Source organism: Photinus pyralis, unplaced genomic scaffold (genome assembly GCF_008802855.1).
Source record: "Photinus pyralis isolate 1611_PpyrPB1 unplaced genomic scaffold, Ppyr1.3 Ppyr1.4_LG1, whole genome shotgun sequence".
NCBI classification, from domain to species: domain Eukaryota; kingdom Metazoa; phylum Arthropoda; class Insecta; order Coleoptera; family Lampyridae; genus Photinus; species Photinus pyralis.
The window spans coordinates 21,952,064-21,975,010 of record NW_022170249.1 but is presented as its reverse complement, the minus strand read 5'-3'; the positions used below and the strand labels follow the sequence as shown (position 1 = coordinate 21,975,010).

At 37.6% G+C, this 22,947-nt stretch overlaps 1 protein-coding gene across 4 annotated transcripts; it reads left to right on the top strand.

Annotated features, from left to right (window-relative positions):
* Positions 1 to 34: 34 nt before the first annotated feature.
* On the top strand, positions 35 to 18,700 carry LOC116158716 (phospholipid-transporting ATPase ABCA1-like). Of its 4 annotated transcripts, XR_004142796.1 has the most exons (23): positions 3,671 to 5,068; positions 5,149 to 5,552; positions 5,601 to 5,789; positions 5,843 to 6,099; positions 8,436 to 8,676; positions 9,885 to 10,049; positions 10,100 to 10,284; positions 10,332 to 10,563; positions 10,808 to 10,944; positions 10,995 to 11,361; positions 11,413 to 11,665; positions 13,385 to 13,434; positions 13,489 to 13,592; positions 13,986 to 14,214; positions 14,261 to 14,557; positions 15,359 to 15,586; positions 15,636 to 15,983; positions 16,037 to 16,264; positions 16,317 to 16,552; positions 16,599 to 16,981; positions 17,029 to 17,269; positions 17,317 to 17,835; positions 17,890 to 18,700. XR_004142796.1 is itself a non-coding variant. In XM_031471547.1 (22 exons), the coding sequence occupies exons 2-22, from the start codon at positions 5,240 to 5,242 to the stop codon at positions 17,479 to 17,481; spliced, it is 4,848 nt and encodes a 1,615-aa protein (XP_031327407.1). In that variant the 5' UTR covers positions 35 to 1,751; positions 5,149 to 5,239; the 3' UTR covers positions 17,482 to 18,700. The 4 variants fall into 4 exon arrangements, 3 of the variants coding, with proteins under 3 accessions (XP_031327407.1, XP_031327406.1, XP_031327405.1); XM_031471547.1 differs by lacking the exon at positions 3,671 to 5,068 and adding an exon at positions 35 to 1,751 and having other exon boundaries at positions 17,317 to 18,700; XM_031471546.1 differs by lacking the exon at positions 3,671 to 5,068 and adding an exon at positions 2,649 to 2,905 and having other exon boundaries at positions 17,317 to 18,700.
* Positions 18,701 to 22,947: the final 4,247 nt, after the last annotated feature.

Below are 22,947 nucleotides of genomic sequence, written 5' to 3'. Positions count from 1 at the left end.
AAGTACACGCCCATTAATGCCGTACTGTCTCGTTTTACAGAGTTCATGTCGAGGTACGGTCCAGTTAACTCGTATGGAGAAGCACAGTAATTTCCCTAAGGGGGAACAGTGAATAATCGGGATTCTGTAGTGGTTTCTACGGGAAAGCAAATGCAGGAAGCGAGACTAATGTCCCCCCTCCCTTATAGCGGCGCGGCGGTGACTTTACGGACGGCTCTTGTTACATACCCATTTGGTGAAACGGTCTTGGAAAACCAGAAGGTATTGGTTTTCTTTATAAGAGCGGAGAAGTGTGCCTACAGTGTCAGTGGTGACAGTGTCCCAGAGTGAACGGTTGGGGTACAATTACATTTTCCCTTCGGGTTGCTGTTGACATACTTTGTATCAGTACACCCATTGAGGTTTTTGAATGGTTGTAATTTGGTTTGAAAAAATCCTTGCAATTCAGCTTGTTCGACGGCGGTTAGCGGTGCAATAACAGAAAAAGGAGTGCACTGTTGAGAAACGGGGTACCTCGGGGAACAAGACCACTGTCAAGGAATAAATTGCCGGGTCTCATGTCGAAATGGAAGTCGGTTCGGGAAAGAAAATCTATTCCAAGAATTACTTTATATCCGAAATTCGGGAGCACGATGGACTAAGTGGGAAATTTGGGTTTGCAAAGTGGTGATCAGTGCTATAACAAGCGCTATGGATATTAACGGATAGGTTGCTAAAGCTCTTGCCTTGTTTATGTTTCGACGGTCGGACGGTATCGAAAACTAAAGTAGCGACATGATTGTTAATAAATGAAATGGCTTATCCGCCGGTGTCGATCAAAGCGGTAAACGGTTGGCCATGAACTGTAATAAACGGACGAGGGACGACTACCTGTATCGCAGCAGCCGAGGGAGAAAGATTATCGGATTACACGGGACGGTTAGGCGGTTCTGACACCCAGATCCTCGAGACAATACCCCTCGTCGACCACAGCGAGAATAAAAGATAATCGGTCGGTGCGGAATGCGTAGAATTCGGAGGAACTGCGAGTCTATTATAGTTCCGGCTAGGGGTATTTGATTGCCTCTGAATGGGCTGCGAAGAAACCCAATGCCTTCGGTTTTGAGTGTAAATTGGTTTGGGTAATCTAAAGGGGATCAGGACCAGCACGTTTACGGAATTGGATCGGTTTCGGTAAGAATCGGAATGGTTTTGTCAAAATCGGTGACGAAATCCACCCAAAGGTGCCAGCACAGAGGCGATTGTTTCGGTACCAAAACCGGTAAGTATTCTAACAACACAAGAAGTAATAAGTGATCACCCGGTATACTATAACGGAAACTTATCAAATCTAGTCGCTTCAGGAAGGAAATCGGATCGATATTCCCTCCAAAACTAACATTCCATCAGTCTCTGGTTTTGATTTTTTACGGTGCGTAGGACGGTTGAATGGGATGATAGATTAACAAAAGAGAAACAAAAAATGAATGAAAAGGCCACTTATTGTCATGGGTCCCTCGATAGCAGCCTGAATTAATTCAGCTTTGCGGAGCTTATAAACCCAGCTGACCCGGACGTCAGTAGCAAAAACAGCGGTAACTAGTTCATTATCAGGGTTAAGTTCGGGATCGGATTCCAGAGTGGGGTCAAGATCAACAGGAGGTGCGATTTTCGGAAATAAAAATCAAAGTGTCGACAGAAATCGGAGGGAAAACCCAATAATCAAACCAAACTTCAAAAATAAATTCGCAACATACCAAAATCTAATATGGGTAAGTATATACCTACATATGAGTATACTTTGTAGTTATATTTGATCAATGAATAATGATACATGTATTTATTTATTTCCTTTTAGACGTTTTTTTATAAACAGTACCTACACGTCATTTAGATTAAGAATGGGAATTAGGATTAGTCACATATAAATATTGAAAGTTTTTATTCTGGGTGAATTTATTGAGAGTTTTATTGTTGAGTGAAATTCAATGGAGTGTAGGTAAATGAGAAATCCAATTTAGCGTTAGGCTTATATTTTCTAAAAGCTATCGATTTCGGCCTATGGCCATCATCAGGCTGTGCGTCAAATAGTTAAAGCTAGTTTCACACTTTATACACGCCTCGATCTTCAAAAAATGTTTAATTTTAACTTATTGATTAATATATGACTTTTACGACAACATTAGATATGCCAAAAATGTTACCACTATTGTTTCTACTTATTTTACCTTTAACTTTAACTATTTGACGCACAGCCTGATGATGACCATAGGCCGAAATCGATATAAGCCTAACGCTAAATTGGATTTCTCATTTATCTACACCCCTACAGTAAAGAAATTCAAAAATATGGAAAGCTTTATAAACTATATGGCCTTCATCTCCATCCACCATATAGACTTTTAGAGAAATAGCCATAGAAGTATGACGTCGTCCATCTTTTTATGATTACACGCAAAAAATGTAACGCAACATACGAAACAAAATGTTGTGTTGCGTTGATTGTATAAATATTTATTAGATGGTCAAATTGTTCCTACTTTTCTAGTACCTGGCACACAGATACGGTGTTACAATTCCCCCCTCCCCCTCTTTCAACCATTTACCAGGATACCGTCGATTGAAGCACTGCCTAAGCGCAATTGTGGCGGAGTCCCATCTTGCTGAAAGTACACATTTTCTTCGTTAGCAGCATCGTCCCATTGTCGTCCACTTGACTCAAAAATGGTGTGAATATCGGCACAATAATTTAATACCTACCTCTGCTTTTTTTGATTTTCTGCGGTAATTCGATTGGTTCTCAAGTGTTTTCTGCTCCCTGCTAGTACCTACAATATTTATCTGATATGGGAGAGTTTTAGATAATTCGGATTTTAGTTTACATCATGATGTCATTCGAACATATATGTGTTTTTTCAATAAAATGGTATGTAAGTTTTGTTATTATTTTATATTCAAATAGAAACAGATACATACATATATATATCTATAGATTTCTTTGATGAATTGTCGACTAAAATAAAGATTAGACTTTGTTGACTGGCGTCAAAGAAAATTACCAAATGACTATATACGAAGTGCCTTTCTGTTTTTCAAAGCATTAGACAAAAACAAAAGTTAATGTCTATAATTTATTAAACAAAATTACGCAACTTCCACTGACGGACATAGTACCTTCTATTAGTTTTACAGTTTTTTTGAGTACCCAGCTTTACGATAGTGATACTGTAATATACAATGAAAATATTCATGCACGTGTCGGTTTTTAACTTATTCTTAAATATTGTCAGATATAGGTATGTACATACGTCTTTACGTATATCTGTGATATTGTGTAAGGAACAAAATTAGAATATTCAAAAAAGTAAATCTATACCTACCTTTCACTCTTTGTTCAGTATCTAGTTCAACGAATGTTGCCCATAATTGTTATCTTAATGTATAAGGTATAACTTGACATAGATAAGATTGTAAAAATAAATTTACACAATTTAATGACATTTCGAGATATAGTGTGTATTGAACTCTTCATTGTCCGTAATTATCATTTTTTTTGTTAATCATAGCATAGTGTCTTACACTATGATCATAGCTATGTCGTATTATTAGTAAAAAATATAGTACGGAACGTTTTTATATATTTATTCGTTAGTAAAACAACAATTGGCGTTCCTGTAACAACTGCCTTGTATGTTTCAGAATTCAAATAGGTACCTTAAAATCTAATGGCACAAGCTACACGTAATAAAAATCAAATACATGCGCTACCCATGTATTGAACCTCTATAAATCATCACAGCACTCCACCTTTCTATTGTTGCAAACTTACAAAGAATTTGTGCATGCAATGCGATGTCGTTAGGCATCGTGACATCTAATAAATTACAAACAAAATAGGTATAGGCTGGCCCCTGTAACCAATTACTCTGAATAGTGTTTTTATATTCAAAGCTTGGACACAAGCAGTGACTTCATAATGGAGCACAATCACGCAGCACACACAATGGTAGTAGCGTTACATTGTGCTTCACTTAGCGTAAGTATTGGTAAAACCATTACTTGGGGGTTGTCGGTAATTTATATTTGGACAGATCGGCACAGAATTTAACGTAAAGTAAATAGTAATTCATGACGAACGTATGTTAATTTATGTGACGTTACTGGAAATTAAAGGCACAAAGATAAGCCTGCATTGAGTTTGTTTATCGCTCCAGGGACAAGTGACAGTTAAATATAGTAAATACCTGCTTATCAATACAAGTGATGATACAGATGAGAGATACAACTCCTCACACCAGGTTTTCCTCGTTTTCGTTTTGTTCTATCAAGCGATTTAAAGCAATAAATAATAACTATTGTGTAATTTGATTCAATGTCATTATCTCTCTTATTTTATTTATGTATTGTCCCTCTCTGGGCCCTCAACAGGCTTTCGCCTAATTACAGGGTGACCCGCATAATGCTTTTTGGAGGTGCTCGTGCAGAAGGTTGTTCTATACCTTCGTTCTACACTATTCCGGAGGCGCCGGCAGAACGCTCGAAACTGATCTAAGGAAATTCCCATCTCTGCCACAGATGACAAATTTTTACCTCAGCCCAGGTTCGAACAATCGTATCTCTTGATGTTTTTGACGTTGACCAATAGACTTTTTTTTATTTATATCCATTTTTTAACGGTTTAAGACTCGGACTCGAATCTCACAGGTGGCGAGTTCGAATCCCACAACTTGCCAGTTTTTAGTGGTACATAACATCTGAATACCATGCTTCGGAGGGTATGTACCTAAAGCTGGTGGTCCCGGCAGTCGTACAACTCTCAAACAGACGGCTGTTGATGCGATACAATGTTACGATGTTATCTTAAAAATCCCAAATTACCCATTTTTTTTCCATTGTTTGTGTTGACACATATTTCCTTATATTATATTATATATTATGATTCATTCATACCTATCCCTTTGCGTTATCATTATGGTTACAAAATGTTTACAATCCAATTTTTATTGTAGAGTCGTTAGTGCAATAGCAAAAGATAGTAAGTAAGCAGGTATATTTCCTACTTTAAGGACAAGCCAAGTACCTATAAAGAGTAAGCACAATAATATTCTGTGTAATTAATATATTACCAAAAATCACATATCAGTATTTAAAATCCATTTTTTTTTGTAGATGAGCTGTTAGAGTGATTGGTCGACGAGTGAATCTTCCACTTATCGACCAAAATTCGCCGTTTCCTACTTTTGGGCATAAAAAAACCGCAATGGGTCGCATAAATATATTGAGGGCGGTTTTATTCAAGAACTTTACCATTAGAATCCATCATTGGATGCTTACAATTTTCCAAGTCGTCTTGCCAGTGGTGCTATTCGCAACAACTGCGATTATAGTTACAAAAGTTGACGGATTCGAAAAAAAGTACATTCGAAATGCGAGCTCAGGTTCACATTTCACCAGCGAACAACTTTATAATGACAAATTTAACCACGAAACCAAAATATACTACGCTCCATCTACGTTCTTCGCATCGGAATTAATGTATCAAGTACAGTTGAAATTTTCCCTTAACTCTGGAGGTAAGTTTTCCCTTCTTATACCCTCGAGTTTACACTTGATTTGTATAGCAATAAACGGTTATGAAAGTGAAGAAGAGATGATGAACGGCATTGATTACGATTCAGAAGCTGTGCTGGCGGTAATACTTAATTTCGACGCTGGAGGTCTCAATTATACTATTCGACCATACGAGAAATGTGTCAACTGGCAAACGGGGATCTTGTACAATTCCGGTGAAAGTTATGTCCCCGACCAAGGTGAGTACCATCGTTGGAATGACGCACAATAACGCATGCTTCTCGTCCGCCAGGTTCAGAGATGTATGTGAATAGAGGTTTTCTTGCATTTCAAATGGCGTTGGAATCGTCCTACATTGAAATGGTATCGAACACAAGTCTTCCAATCGCCATCAACGTGGAAGAGTTTCCTTATCCACCGCACATCAATGATTCGGAATTAAAAAATGTGATCATATACTTCTTGCCTGTTATTACCGTGCTCAGTTTTACTTTGCTTTGTCCAATGATTATCAGTAGTGTCATGGAGGACAAAGTTACTGGAATGAAGGTAAGATTTGGTATTACAAAAGATTGCTCCAAACGAACAGGATGGATGTACTATCCTGGTCACGAATTAGTAGCAGTGCGTTTGTATCTTAAGGTGGCGTTTACAAAAAGTGCAAAAGTTGCATTGCAATTTCCTCAATAACTTTGTTTCGAGGTAAAAAAAGGAACGTCTGTTAACCGATGGTTGCTAAAGGTTTAAGCTTGTGAATGAAGTTAAATTTGATAACAAATTATTATCAGTGTGTGATAAAAATGAAGGATATGTATTTTATATGGGAGTTTTTTAACAACTTATTTCCTAAATAACGGCCGAACAGTATACCTAATATATTTGAATGAAAGCTATTTCAACCAAAAATTTATACCGAGGAGGCAGTTATTGTGGAATCAATTTCTAATTTTGCAATGTAAACGCCACCTTAATCTCAAGTTTTTCATTGCCAAATGAAATAGTCCGGAGGATTAGCAAATAATCGTGCACTTTTGTATAGAAGCATGAATTTTTGTATACGACTTACCTATACCCCAACAGTCATTTTAAACATTAGAGCCACTCTGGCTCTCTGCCAGGGGGGGGCGTAGGGTGCCCATTTCAAAACTGCCGTTTTAGCAGTGGTATCCATTCGGTAATACCTCTGCCAACTCGCAACCATTAGGGCTAGAACAAAATTAAAACACGGATTTTGTTGAGCACAAACTTAGTTAAAAAAAATGTTATATTGATATTTACCCTAAATGTATTGAGTGTGGCTTTTTTGGGGTCAAAGTTAACCTTTATTATTTTTCCCACAAAAAGTCGAAAATCTAGGCTTTCTTCACTCAAAATACTGTTTTTATTCATTTTTTTAGATGTTTACTAACATGTTTATGTTTATTAACATTAATTAATTAAATTAAATTATAATGAAATTGTAATTTTATATTATTTGTTTTGTCCTATTCTTCGTATAGTAAAATGTTATATGTACCTAGTTTGAAAAGAAAATTGTAGCTTTAGAATAATAATTATTATAATTAATTAATTATACAATTAATTAATACTGTACTATAGCTATTATTCACGATCGCATCCACCACACTTGCAACGTGGAGTGCAAGGCAAGTTAGATTTCGTACACTTGCAGGAAGTACATACGCTGCGCTTACAGTGACATTTCACCACTTCCTTGCAAGCTTCGCTCGAGGGCTTTACCCCAGACATGACCTCCTTGGTAGGTAGCACGGAGCAGAGTCCTGAGGTAACTGTCAACGATTGCAGAAGAGTCCTATTTGTTCACAAGGGTAGGCAAATTGAGAATATTCCCCCTACACAGGATGCTCTTCGTCTCCATTTGCTCCGTGCTGCCTACCAAGGAGGTCATGTCTGGGGTAATGCCCTTCAAAGAAACCCTGTTCTTCCTGATCCAGGCGATTTCGGGTGGAAGCGCAGCAACTAAAGGTGGGAGGTAAGTGAGGACAAATTGCATTACATCAAAATAATTAAGGTCGCATATTATATAAATTAATTGAAACTTTCGATTCTATATCAGATGAAACGGATGGACCTGCCCCCAGGGATCGAAGCTTGCATAAGGAAGTGGTGAAATGTGACTCTAAGCGCAGCGTATGTACATCCTGCAAGTGTACGAAATTGAACTTGCCTTGCACTCCACGTTGCAAGTGTGGTGGATGCGATCGTGAATAATAGCTATAGTACAGTATTAATTAATTGTATGAAACATACATATAGGTAAGATTTTACTATACGAAGAATAGGACACAACAAATAATATAAAATTACAATTTCATTAATTTAATTTAATTTATGTATGTTAATAAGTTTAACTATACATCTAAAAAGATGAATAAAAACAGTATTTATATATTTATTTATTTATTTGCCTTTATTTTTGAGTGAAGAAAGCCTAAATTCTCGACTTTTTGTGGGAAAAACAATCAAGGTTAACTTTGACCCCAAAAAAAAGCCACACTCAATACATTTAGGGTAAATACCAATATAACATTTTTTTTAGCTAAGATGGTGCTCAACAAAATCCGTGTTTTAATTTTGTTCTAGCCCTAGTGGTTGCGAGTTGCCAGGGGTATTACCGAATGGATACCACTGCTAAAACGGCAGTTTTGAAATGGGCACCCTACGCCCCCCCTGGCAGAGAGCCAGAGTGGCTCTAATGTTTAAAATGACTGTTGGAGTATGGGTAAGTCGTATACAAAAATTCATGCTTCTATACAAAAGTGCACGATTCTTCAAAAATATCGCGTTTGTCGTCCGGACTAAAACAAGGAGACAAACAATGACGTGTGATGAATTCTCCGATGTAACAATTTAACATGTTTCAGGAGTTAATGCGCGTAATGGGGCTAAAATCTGGTATGATGTGGTTTACTTGGTTCTTGGATATGTTTTGCTGGAACTTCATTTCGTTAGTTGTAATTACGGCCATGTTAGTATACCTAAAGAGCGATACTCGCCCCCCACTTCTAGAACATTGCAGCTTCAGTGTGCTATTGACGTTTTTCTCATTGTACTCCGCCGCACTTATCACATTTTGTTTTGCGCTCAGTTCCTTTTTTAACAAACGTAAGTACAACATCATAAGGATTTACGAAAATTTAATCGTGTTAACCGTACGTATAGAAAGTACTATACGCAGATACCTAATTGTTACAAAACCTGCAGAACAGGTTAAAGCAGCTGAAATTTCGTAAACACCTATTAAATCTTAGAAAAGCATAATCTTAGTTATCTGCCCCTATATACAGAGCCGGATCTACATATATTTTGCGCCTCTGGGCCCCTCGAAATTGCCCCCCCCCCCCTTCTCAACCAATTAAAAGCAATATACCTCAACCAAAATTACTTACGATTTTCTTTCTCCTAATTTGCTCAGATTAGAAGTAAAAAAATTGTGAAATTTATAAAATGTTATTGAAACAAAGTAGGTATAATATCTATACTTTCAATTAGAAACAAATAACTGTCCAAAATAATAAAAGACATCATTTCAAATAACGTGTTTCAAGTTTAAGTATTTTACAGTTTAAACAATCAAATCCAATAAAGAAACATGTAAATGTAACCACTGAATCGTGTTTCAGAGAATTCAGAGAATCTAACGGTTACGTGACGTTATTAAGCCCCGTAGGATCATGAAATTGATAAAAATGATTACAGGGCACCTTAATTAAGCGTTTTCAACAAAAAATTGCGGGAGAAGCCCTACATTTTCCACAATCTTATACAAAGTTCACATAATTTCGTCGAAATATTCCATATTTCATGATTACTTTTAAGTTGGGAAGAGTATGCGTAACATTCCAACTTCAATCTCTTAAAATGTTATGTTATCTTTCCACGATAGTACTGTAGAATTATTTCCCAAATTTGTTTTTTTACCGCCCGTAAAAATTTGCCGCTATGGACCCGGGCCCCATGCTAAATCCGGCCCTGACTATATGCTTCACTGTGGTATCTTTTACAACTGCTTTCACCTGCCAGGTTTGAAAAACAACTTTGTGCCGGGGACAAATAGAGTCATCGGGATCAGAGGCGGTTCCGGGGGGGGGGGCATTGTTAATTTTTTCATCAAATTTCTTTTATTTTTTTCCGTGTTGGGACAAAGTTCTGGTTTGGGCCCCTCGCTTTACTAAATCCTGGGACCGCTACTGATCGGGATACCACCAGGTTTCCCTTAAACAGAGCCAGTGAAGCCCTAATACACATTGAGAACTTTGTCAATAATTTTTAACAGCAAAACGATAGACTTATTCATGTCGAATATATTTTAGCCATCCATTCGATAACCACAGCAATACTGGCATGGATACTTACATTTGTCATTCCACAAAGATGGATTTACAGCGACCCGTCTTTCTTTCAACGGATAATTATGATTTTCCCAAACGCAGGGTTGCTTTTCGGTTATAAGATTATTTCGGACTATGAAACTAGAGGTAAATAAATAGATATAACACAAAGTACAAATTAATACGCATCCGAACAGAGTTGGGGGTGCAGTGGGTGAATATCTTCGAGTCGCCAAGCTGGCAAAAAAACGAATTTACGATGGGAAGCATTTTTGTCTGTTTTATAGTACAATGTTTAGTTTATATTACAATAACGTTATACATGTCCGAAATTAAACCTGGAATTTACGGAAAAGCACAAGTGTGGTACTTCCCTCTGTTGGTAAGTGTTTAATTTCTCACTGCAGATGCTCATTTTATTTTTGGCAGTGGTTTAGACGAAAAATCGAACAGAACGAATGTGGCCCAAAACCGAACAATTTCGGCCCTTATATTGAAGAAATAAATTTGCCCGTAAGTGTAAAGGTGAGGAATTTGTGTAAACACTTCGGTAGCGAAAAGGCCGTTGACAATTTATCTATGGATATTTATGAGCAACAAATTACAGTTTTGTTGGGAAAAAATGGAGCTGGGAAAACGACAACGTTATCTATGATTGCAGGTTTACATTTCAAACTGACAGCAGTGGCCGTTGAAGTGTAAAATAATTAAAACAAAAACACCACGATAAAAGTGGTCGAACGCGTTTCAACAGCAAAACTACCATCATCGGTGAACAACTACTGTCTTCTGATGAAAGCTTTGCTGTTGAAACGCGTTCGGTCATTTATTTATTGGTGTTTTTGTTTTACTTTTTTTACACTTCAAACTTTCAAAACTTATCCTAAGTGCTCATCTTTTTTTAGGAATTTTAAGTTTAACAAGCGGAACTATATCGATCAAAGATCTCTGTAATACAAACAATTTTGTAAGCATATGCCCTCAAAGTAATCTTCAATTTCACGCTCTTACCGTACTTCACCATTTAAAATTTTATGGAATAGTAAGCACTCCTCTTCTTCACTTGCCAATCATATCTAACTTAATTTGAAGTTAAAAGGGTTGTCCGCCGATGACGCTATTGAGGAAGCCGAACATATGATTGGTGTCACGAACTTATCCAGTAAAAAGAATTGTTTGCCATCGGAACTGTCGACAGGAATGCAAAGAAGATTATCCATTTCTGTCGCAGTTATCGGAAGTAACAACGTTGTCATTTTGGACGAGCCAACAGCCGGTCTTGATCCTGAATGTCGCAGAGATATATGGAACATCTTAATCCGTCTGAGAGGTTACCGCACGATTATTGTTACGACGCATTCTATGGAAGAGGCCGAAGTTTTGGGTGATCGCATAGCAATCATGGACCGCGGCGTTCTAAAGAGCTACGGAACACCGATATTCCTGCGAAATAAATTGGGTAAGTTCTTATGTAGTAGTAGTGAGACTTAAAAATGATCTCCTTTAAAAGGCGCAGGGTCTCACATCGCTGTGAAGTTAAAAAAGTCTTCAGACGTGGAAAGGCTAGTCAGTGCAGTGAAGAAAAATCCCAATTTGAATGATAAGCCTAAAACTGTGGCGCGCGATGAAATTACTATTTGCGTTTCGAGTTCGACAAACAACGAAATAAGGGATGCGGTAAAATGGTTTGAAGACTCTCAGAACTTTTACAATATTGAAAATATTGGGCTGACTAAAATGACAATGGAGGAGATATTTTTAAAGTAAGTATTGGTACTTTCGAATAAAGCAAAAACATTTCGACTATTGTGCATCTGTAAACAATATTGCTTCAAAAGCAGTGTTGGAAACAGGTCCTTCTTTAAAAAAAAGATTTGCTTACGTTAATTTCCGGTTGGGGTTCAATTAATTTTATTGATTTTTGTATACTTACGGCTTCAGGGTGAACGAGCCTGTCCGAAGTTGTCCTATGATACACGATTTGAGACTATCAAAGTTTAAATTAACAAATGTCAATTAATTAATCGTCTAGAAATAGTTAGAAATGCCAAAAAGCAACCTATTCTTATTTGTGGAAGTATAGAAAATAATGAGTATTTAAAACTTTCCGTACTACGTGCAGCTTTTTATGTGATCCTGGGGGTGTTCACCGACTTTAGTTTACCCTGAGATTCGCATGCCCACGACTACAGTGTCCCCTATCCGTGACCACCCATTTTGTATTGGAAGCATAGGGTAGGGCTAATAGTAGTCCAGGTACTGTATGGTGTAAGGTTTAGCTTCAATGAAATGGCGGTGAATTCTGCTAAATCGGTAATGTAGAAACATCCATCGCGTCGTTCACTGTCAATCTTACTAAAATGGCGGGTCCAGGTAAAAATTGCGAAGTCATTCACGTTAGGACATATAAGTAAAATCCGGGTAAATCAACGTAAAAGGTGTTCCAAAAGAAAAACTGGTTGAGTATAGAGTGAAGGTAAAAAAAGCCCTACACAAACATACGTAATGAGAAAAATGCTGCGTATAGTTTAAATGCAAATACAAATCCGTGAAACATTTGCATCTAACCAATTCGACGGCAGAACTTCACTGAAGGGGAAGAAGTACAGCAAATGCGTAAGACCAAATTAAATGTAGAAAGGTTCAAAGCATGCGCTCTAGCAACAAGTCCAAGAAGTATCGTATAAGAAACCTATACCACTAGGATAGCCTTTAACGGCAAAACAAATACATCAAGTTCATGGGGTGATAAGACAACTTCAAACCTTTTGACTTTTGTACTTTTGAAAACTCGCAATTATTTATATTTTGCTGTTATTTAGACTTAAAACGCCGCGATGAACATTTCTGGTTGCAAAAGTTCCACGAGATCTCTACCCGAGTGCTCCAAAAACATGGGATGCCACACAAAAGACCCGGCTCTCAAGAATTTCTCTACTTAACCTCGCAAAGTATATCTTATAATGTCCTCCGAGAACAATAATTTTTCTAATCTTTCACGTTTCAAGACCGAGATTCCTTATCCATGATCTATTCAGAAAAATTCCACACTCTTAATTGTTGCGAGAAAACCTGACAGAGGCGTTTCCAGTGTAAACAGAAATTTTCCTATACCCTTAGACAATCATTTCGTATTTCACGACTCTTCTAATGCACAAAGGCAGTTTAAACCTCGCTGGGAATTAATAAGTGGATTAAGGTATAAGATTGGTTTGTCAAATTTCAGCTAATCACATGTCTCAATCCATTGCGTTAATCTAAACGAGGTTTAAACTGTCTTTGTGCAACCGACCCTAAGGTAATTAAACAGTCAGGACCGTACTTAAGACTACTCGCCCACAAACACCTAGAGCCGGAGATACCGGGAGTCAAGTCGAAACGTTTTTTATAAAATTATGTATCGTTAACGATAGCAGCTTTGCTGTCGAAACGTATTGGGTATTTATTTTACACTGAGGATTTGATAATTTAAAATCTTACAGGGCCAGTACGTTAGGCTTTAATTACCAACCGCGTTCATCGGATGAAAAGCGTAAGTAACATCAATTGTATAAGCTTGTCCCATTAATTTGATGTATAAATTTAGCTACACATTTCAAGAAGATGAAAGAAATTAACACCTGGAGACAGTTTAAAATCTTACTTCTTAAATGGTTGAAATTTACGCGAAAAAAACTACAGTTTATACAGGTAAGATCGGCTACTCAAACAATCCAAAGTAGATAATTAAAAGATTACTTTTTCACAATCGATTTCCGCAAGTACATCATCGGGTCATGCTAGAAATACAAATCAGAAAATAAATTCAAAGTGTTTCAGACGCACCGAAGCCGGTAGCGAGCAATACTCTCCCCCTACCTTCCGTTCCAATCCCTAACTTATCACCCATTCCTGTTCTCGGGCTGAAGAGGGTCAGAAAACCCTAAGCAGCCCGCCTAGACGCCTGCGGTATTCCTCAGGGGTGTCAGAGGAATGAAACACGTTGACCTTTTTCAGACGCAAATGTCTTGGTGACCTGATGATATTGTAGCACTCGCTTGAAATTAGTAACATTCACGGAATAAGTTACGTGTGTTTTTTTAGATTGTGATAATGATATTGTGCATGGTTATTTGCTTGTGTGGTAGCGAAAATTCGGAAGACGCATCAGAATCTGATAAAGTTGTACCACTTAACCTACAGACCTACTCAGACTCTGCGGTTTTTATTGGAAGAAATCAAAGCGGAATGTTTTCAAAAATCGCTCACTATTACGAAGATTCGCTAAACGGTTCGGTAGTATATTCGAAGACAGTTCAAAACTTATCGGATGGTATGGCACATTATTCTCACAAAAATCATTTAAAAAAACTTTATAGAAATCATACAACAGGGGATAAATAACATAGAATTTTATAAAAAACGTATGGTGGTAGCTGTCTCCTTCGATGATTTCATTGGAAAGCACTCTGCCACTGCATTTTATTCAAATAAAGCCGTTCATGGTGCTCCAATTTCGCTCAATCTCCTAACTAACGCTGTGCTGAAATCATTAAAGGGGCCAGATTATGGAATTAAGGTAGGAAATCATCCCTTAACAAGTCCGTACCAGCATCGCGTTCAACATCTCTCCATGATTCAAGTGCTGCTGATATGGTATATCTTTTTGCCACTAGGTAATTGAAACTTCTTTACAATGAAATTCGGACCATACAGTTTTTTAACTATGAATTGTAGTGGTCCGTCTAACATTTTCCGCACTAAATTAAATGTGGCTTTGTAGTTACAATTCCCATTTCGTACCACTCACTTTGTTCATAGTTAACGTCGGCTAAAATTTCATGCTTTTTGTAACAATGTTTATTCGTGATCATTTCCTTAAGACGCTGTGCCGGTGTGGAAAGTTTGGAAGCTTTCCTGTTTAGCGCGTTTTCCAAAGAAGTTGGGTGCGCTATTGCAGTAACTTTCTTTGTCCGTCCGCCTGTCCGTCCGTCCGATGCCTTAACTACTCCTACAGTTTTCAATATTTCGTTCTTTTTTAATTCGGTAGCTTATAGCTCTGGCATCTGAGCCAAGAAAAATCTTGAAGATTACTGTGCGCATGCGCAGGCTGCGCAATATCAACTTTGTTATTTATGGATATATTTCTTTGAAAAGCATAGCGCACATAGCTATTGCCTTTTGGGAAGTAGGTACTGATCAATGCATGGAAAATGCGCCTTAGGGCGGTGATCACCATCATATGACGGGGCGGTACAGGGGGGCGGTTCACCAGGCATGTAATTTGAACTTAAAACCTGTTTACTTGTTTGAAATAAAACGCCCAGCTAAAGAGGCCCATAAATCTGCACCTACCTCAAACGACCTTAGCTGTTCCGGTGTTGAAAACTATTTTGGATAGAAGCAAGACTATATATAAGAACTATCTCCAAGACTATGCCTCTGCTACTAAAATACTGATGGAACATTGTTTATAGGCGCCCTATTGCTAGTTGGAATATCAATTTTCTGTCCTTACTCGGAGTATGCATCCAAGATTATGCACTTGCAGCAGATGTGCGGTGTTTCAAAATGGGTGTATTGGTTATCGTGTTACGTAAAGGATGTGGTAGTGTACTTCATATCAATTGGGATCGTAATTGGTATAACATACGCACTTAACTCCTACCTCACCATGTCGAGCATTTTTGGAGACGCCGAGATGGGTACGAGAACGACTACGTCTGCGATTGTTCGCTAATAAGCTGATTTCAGGAACTCTTTTTGTAATATTGGCGGTGTTTGGCGTAAGCGCGATTCCCTACTCGTACCTCTTCATTTACAGGTCATCAGGTTTTGTTGGATATGGGCTATTTATTATCACAAGCCTATTAATCAGCAACACGATTGTTATAGGCGTGTTTTATATGGAATTTTCGGAAGATGAGGATCTGAAGACGATCGCCAACGGTATAAATTATTTCTTTGTTTTGTTCCCAACATTTGGATTAAAGTATACAATGATGAAGCTAATCAAACAAAGCGTTTGGAATTATAACTGGAGGGTTAGGTCACCCGAGCACAAACAAGCCATTTGTGCCACGAACTACAACTCATGTTGTTGTAAGTATAGTCTTTACGGCATCGAAAGTGCTCTAGTTCTAACTACGTAACAGATGGCGATGACAGCCAGGGCTGTATCCGGTACCAGTCATACTTACTCGGTGAAAATGCCGTTGCAACTACCCTTTATGAAATGTTGGCATCTTCCGCTTTGTATTTCTCGCTTTTGTACCTTTTCCATTCAAACTCCTTTTCAAAAGGCTATTCGAAAGTAAAAAAGATTTTAAAACGGAACGAGAAGAAAGATAAAGCAGAAGAATCAGAAAATCAGGTTTTTAATCGTAAGTGTGCATATTTTGTGACTAGCATCAGAATCAATTTATTTCTGAGCAGCATCAGATGGATCTCTTAACGCCGATATTAAATCGAAGAAGATTGGATCACAAGTGGTATTGAATGACATCAATTTCAAGATTCAGCCTAAGCAGTGCGTTGGATTACTGGGGGTGAATGGGGCTGGAAAGAGTACTACCTTTCGATTGTTAGCAGGAGAAGATCGCCTCGAGAACGGGGAAATAATTCTACACGCCAACAAGAAACGCGTGTCGATCAATGAAAACAAACTAGAGGTTTGGCGTACATTTCCTGTCGCATTAAATAATTTAAAATCTGTAGTACTTGCAAAATATCGGTTATTGTCCCCAGTTTGACGAGCTGAGCGAATTGACAAGTGGGCGAGAACTTCTGCGTCTCTTTGCCGGTTTGCGTGGCATTGAATCGGTGGAAGAAGAAGTGGACAAATTCTTGGAGATTTTTGATTTAACTAAATATGCCGATCGACTCTGTAACACTTACAGTATTGGTTGCAAAAGGAAATTGTTTACAGCCCTCGCATTAATTGGCATGCCACCTTTCATTTTGTTAGATGAACCAACTGCCGGAGTAGATCTGAGTTCGCGTAGAAAGTTATGGGACGCCCTTATATTGACGAAAAATAGTGACTCTTCCATAATTTTAAGCACTCACAATATGGACGAGTGTGAAATTTTGTGCGAAAAGTTAGTCAAGATTAAGTATTTTGTCTTTCTTTCATGTATTGTTGTAGTATTGTCACATTGAAATCGGGAAAAATCATCTTCAACGGCTCTATAAGTAGTTTAAAGAGTAAATACAAAGACTCTTGCATCATCGCCCTTAAACTAGCCCCGATGATTAAGATTGTTGTTGTGCAATCAACTAAGAAAAAGCTTCAGTTGTGCAACAACGTTGAACCAAATTGGATGACCGATCTAAAAGATGTGATCGAGAAGGAATTTACCGACCACGAGTTATTAGATCAGCATGCGGTAAGTTTGCATAAATGATCTGCATTACACTTGTCTCCTTTTTTTAGACGTTATTAAAGTATAGGGTACAACGAAATGGAAAAACTCTCAGCGAAATATTTCGGATCGTTGAGAAAATTCGCTTGGATAACTACTTCATTGAAGATTTTGACATCAGCGAGGTAACTTTGGAGACCCTTTTCTTAAACATCAATAACGAAAATGTTTCATGACGTCGTTGATCTCAATCAAAAATGATAGTAGATCTGATGATTTGCCGGTACCTACCTAAGGTTTGGCTACAAGCAGTTGGAATGAGGCTCAAACGATCGATACAACACAAAAGATTGCTATTATTAGCATTGCATGTTGTGATCCTTGATCTGCTTACATCGTATTGTGTGAATGAGATCAGGGAGGCTGGAAAATGAAGGGTTTCAAAGATTTATGGAGAACTAAATCATGACTCTAATATTAATTTAATTCACGAGTATGATTGAAACCAAGGATTGAGGTATTTTGATTTAATGATTTAATGTTCGTTGAAGCCTTGACGAGCACGCGGGTTCGCGCTAGATAAAATGCATGTAAATTGCACAAGATATTCCCTTGTTGCTTCTTACTTACTAGCTCTTTTGAAGAATAATCCCGGGTAATATCTGGAAGGTACGATGCTGCCACCTCTATAAAAAGTGCTTCATGAGACGCTGCGCCCGTCCGTCCGTATATTTGAAAAATATTGATATACGGAGTGGTGTCATTGTGGTGATTAAGAACTCTGCTGTAGTTAGCACCTGTGTTTTTTTACTACATCATGCAATAAAATAACTTATTTACATAAAGTAAATAAGTTATTTTATTATTATTATGATGTAGTTCTTTTATACCCTATCGCTATAACTATTTTTTTTAACAAAGGATATGTTATATAATAATTATAAAATAGAATATGTGTTATACAGAGTGACTGGGTGAGTTTTTTTCATTTTGACTATGGGGATCTCATAAACTTTTAAAGATACAAAGTACAAAGTAGAATTTTATGCTGATTAATTTTCCCCTTCAAGGTTTTTTCTAGCTCTACAAATAGCGAAGTTATGCCCACAAAATAAACAAAAAATGTAATTTTCGAGAATGCCCTGGCGTTCGTTTATTTCAAAGATATCAAAAAAAATTGTCACAAAGCTTTCTGATGGTGCTAACACAAAACTATGAGATGTGAGTTCCAAGTAAATCACATTATCTGTCTTATTTCATATGGACGCCATATTGGATTTTTATGTCACTTGAGAAGAAAATTACAAAATCAGGCGATACGAAGTATGTACTTAGTATTTGATTTGGAAATGAATCTTGAATTTTGATTAGAAGTTTACAATGTATTTCTTAGGGCAATAATTTCATAGCTTGCTTGAAATAATTTTATGTAGGTATTCCGTTTAATGTCTCACACAGTCATCATCAACACGGTCATGGAATTACTGGCACAAGAAATACATTGTAAACTATTATTTCCCTTAGAACAGTAAGTTTTTCGAAAAAAATCTCTCGAAATTCTAGTTTAAACCAGGAAGCTGCACTGTTAAGAATTTGGCAACTGGTTTTCTCTATCTAGTAACATAAAAATCCAACATCGCGTCCATAAGAAATAAAATAGTTATTTATATAACAAGAGCGCGAAGTTCAATTTCGCGCATTGAGACTGAAGGTATTTTGACGAGGCGAAGCCGAGTCAAAATATCAGTCAAATGCGCGAAATAACTTCGCGCTAGCGTTATATACAATATTTTTTCTACAACTGAACCGATTGTTAATTAAATTGCTGTTTAAGTTCAACTTTGTCCCGTGCGCGAAATACTTTTTTTCACTGTTGACGATTTCGCGCACGTTGTCAATAGCAACCTTACTTATTAATTAACCGTTTAAAAATCTAGTACTTCGCGTTTCGAAATCCGTCAGAAAATGACAGGTTTTTTTGACAGTTGTAGAAAAAATTATTTTTTGATATCTTTGAATGAGCACCAGGCATTCTTGAAAATCACACTTTCCGGTTTTTCGTCATAACTTTGCTATTTGTAGAGCTGCAAGAAACTTTAAAAAGGAAAATTAATCATCATAAAATCTTGCATAAATTTGCTCATTTAAGCGACTTTTTTAGCTCTGGAAAAAACAACTCACCCTGTACCTATATTATTATTTAATTATAACCACAGAGGTGTTTTATCTGTGTTATAACAATAAAAATTAAAAATGGTATTCAAGTAGGGACGCATATAATGATATCATTCATCTCATAGGTACCATTAAAATTTCTTATATTGGTGATTGTATTAAAAACTTATTACTTAATGTAGAGATAAGATATACATACAGGGAATTTTTTTAAATGTATACATAATGGGCTATGACAATAAAACCGCATGTTCATGCATTGAATAGATGGCTATAAGCAACCAAGTATACACGTAATAAATTCAAAATGTTTTTTGCACTGACGCCATCACGAACTTTGCCAAACGCGTATTTAATTCATTTTGCGCTTATTTTAAAATGAAGAGCGTCGACAAAGGATCTCCATAATTCTAGAAGAGTTGTGCAGCAGGTTTCGGAAACGTTCGCGATTTAATTCTTAATTATTAAATTCTTGAGGTGAGAAAAAAACAAAACTCGTTTGTCAGATATGCTTTTGTTTAGCATTGGAAATGATAGTATTACAGGCAATGTTACGACGCTTATTATTTCGAAAGTTTACGTTTGCGACACGAGCTAGCTTGCGAGCGAGTGGGGCAAGTGATTTCGGGTGAATAGGGTTATTTAATGTTTTACATATTATGGCTGTATAGGTTATACGGTTATCATTTCCAATGTCTCCGATGGTTACATGAATTGCGAAATCTGTGAATCTTTTAAGTATACGTAGCCCATATGTACCTACATACATTTAAAGAAAAATTCGCTGTATACAGTATACATATAGATGTACTGTACAAAATATAGATCAACCGTTTAGGTGCACTTTGTTTGACTTTATTGCACTAGAAAAGTTTATATCATTACGTCTGTCATATACATTAATTGTTTTTCAGACCTAAAATCCTTCTTCTCTCTTGACATTGAAATTCCGTAAGTACTTGTATATAGAAATAGCTGACCATTGTGACGGTATAGTTCCAAGGGTGTAGATTATTTTTTTGATTCCGTATAGGTAAGAGTCTTCTAATCAACTCAGCTTGTTTCAGTTACTGTGTTTGCAGAGTCTTTTAAATTTCTTATTTTTTACTTTGGTTAGATGCTTTTTGGGATATTGAGAGCGACCCCAGGGGCAGCACTGGTTCTAACGCAATTATCCCCAAAATCCCAAGTTATTTCTTATCGGTAATTCTAAGGTTCATTTCGGTAGTTTGTTAGGCACTTCGATTATGTACGCATGCGCGCGCCGACCCTTTGCGCGGCACCGTCTTTAATCCTCAAAGTCGCGTGACCCGAGTAGCCTGAAAAAAATTTTTTTAATGGAACTACAGTGACTTTATAGAGACAGTGGCGACAATGCATATTAAGAGGATTATTCATATCCTCCCGCACTTCCTATAAATATTTGTACCCTACTACGTAATACAGTTCAAAATTGAAAAGGAAGCTGTTCTATCACGCAGTCTTGCACATTTCTTCTCTAAATAATCTGCACAACACCTCTTTAATTTCTTATCGCTTGGTTAAATAGAGAGGGACATGCTGAGCCTTTTTGGGAGGATTTTTGAGAGATGTTAGAGATTTGTTCTTATCTCTAACCATAATCTTCTTGATATCATTGGGTAGCTACAAGTTTCAAAGTCATACGATTTATCCCCTTTCTGTCTTTTCTTAACGTACTTCCCATCAATGATCCTTTTCTTTCGCAGTAAATTTCACGTTTTTCCTTTAGCTCAGGCAGGATGAAAGTCGCTATAATGGCAGGACCTTACCCAATTACACGCTTTAAACATTGTTAGAGGTTTGCACTTCTCGACGACACAGTGTCAAATGGATTCCACCTGTGCTCTGAACCTGATTATGCCTAAAAGCGTGCTATGGAGAATTGAAATTATCACAACGCTCTTGGATCTGATGACAAAGCTATTGCTATTTGCCAACAGCAAAGCTCTCGGATCCGTTGGTAAAGCTCTTGGATCAGTAACTGATCGGTTCACAAAGCTGATGGATACCTGCTGAGTGCTGGATTGAATCGTGCTGCTGCTTCTCTTCTGCTACTGCTTTCCTCTCCACTACGTTATTGATTCTGCCAATCTACAAGTTTTTCTATAAAAATTACAAGAGTGAAGGCGACGCTGCAACATAGTCGTCATCATATGGCTATTTGGAAGAGGAATTGTATTGTGACGAATTTGGGCAGCTTGCGCGCGGTCGGCGAGCTTTCGAAATAAAAAAACTATTAACCGAATAATTATAAGTGTCTAATTTAAACGAATCAATACATATACAAATTATATGGCAAGTAATATCCATGGTGGTAGTCGGCGGGAGACGACGTAACGGCGCCGGTGGCAGGAAACGGCTAAACGGACGGGCTCTAGCGCTACCAGGCGAAAATCTCGCGCCTGGCCGAGGTCGGCTGTAGCAACGGTCGGCGGGTCGGCCTCGGTAGCCTCTGGGGTAAACTCAATCGGAGAAACAGAGTCTCTCCAGGAACCTGGCGGTCGGATCCATCAAATGGCGGCGATCACTTCGGTAACTAAAACAAAATTAAAGCCCAGTCGGCAAATTTCCTAGCGAACGGAAAGCAATTAAGATTAAGCCCAACAATCACGGGAAAAGGTACGGAAAATCCCCCCCCCCCTTTCATCAAAAATAAAAGCTTACCTTGCGAAAATTAACGGACCAGAAAATGAAAAACAAAACTGGGATTATAATGCAAGGGCAAATACAAAAGGCAAAGATCCTTCAAAATTGAGCGTTTACCATATATAGCTATAGACTTCACAAATGTACGGTGCGGTCATGTCTTCTGTGATGCGAGCGAGGAAGAACGAGGGTTGCTCCATTGAATTAAACGTCCATTACAAGCTGGATTATATGAAGAAGGAGGTGAGTGGCCAAAGGGGAACGTCCGAAAAATCAATCCTGAAAAACTGGAGATGAAAGAAGCAAAGATTTTAGTAAAAGCTAGGAATTAGTAGGTATATCATAAACCGGGAGAATTACCTACTCGAATTAGACTAAATTGGCGAGAGTTACGGCGTGTGTAAAAAGATTTATTAGACGTGCTAGAGGACAATACATTTTGACAAGGTAATTGACAATTGGAGAAATTGATGAATGTGAAGGATTCTGGATACAGCAAAGCCAAGAAGAGAGTTTCGCAGAATGATGGAAAAAAAATGGAAAGTCAATAGGCGAGAAAAGTATAGACTTTATAATCTAACACCAGAAATTGAAACACGGTCTAATTCCCCTCGTCGGAGGTCGGTTGGAACTCAGTAGTTTGAATGATGAGAGAAAGAACCCAATTATACTGTGCGATCAAAAATGAGTGTTGCTGTCGAGTCACCTTTGGAACTTTTGTTTACATGGGAAATCGTATTTAACTTGAACTTCCAAAGGCAACTCATTTTTGATCGCCCGTTACTTGACGTCAGACCGAAAAATTTTGTTGTCGCACTCGCAGGAACTTTGTGAAGAAGGTATAGCGTGAATGTATACGG

Excerpts from the sequence above, each read along its gene's own strand:
- LOC116158716 (XM_031471547.1), top strand. The coding sequence starts at position 5,240 with ATGGGTCGCATAAATATATTGAGGGCGGTTTTATTCAAGAACTTTACC. Across the intron at positions 14,215-14,260 it reads AGTTCAAAACTTATCGGATG|AAATCATACAACAGGGGATA; the intron begins GTATGGCACATT and ends AAAACTTTATAG. Across the intron at positions 17,270-17,316 it reads AGTTATTAGATCAGCATGCG|ACGTTATTAAAGTATAGGGT; the intron begins GTAAGTTTGCAT and ends TCCTTTTTTTAG.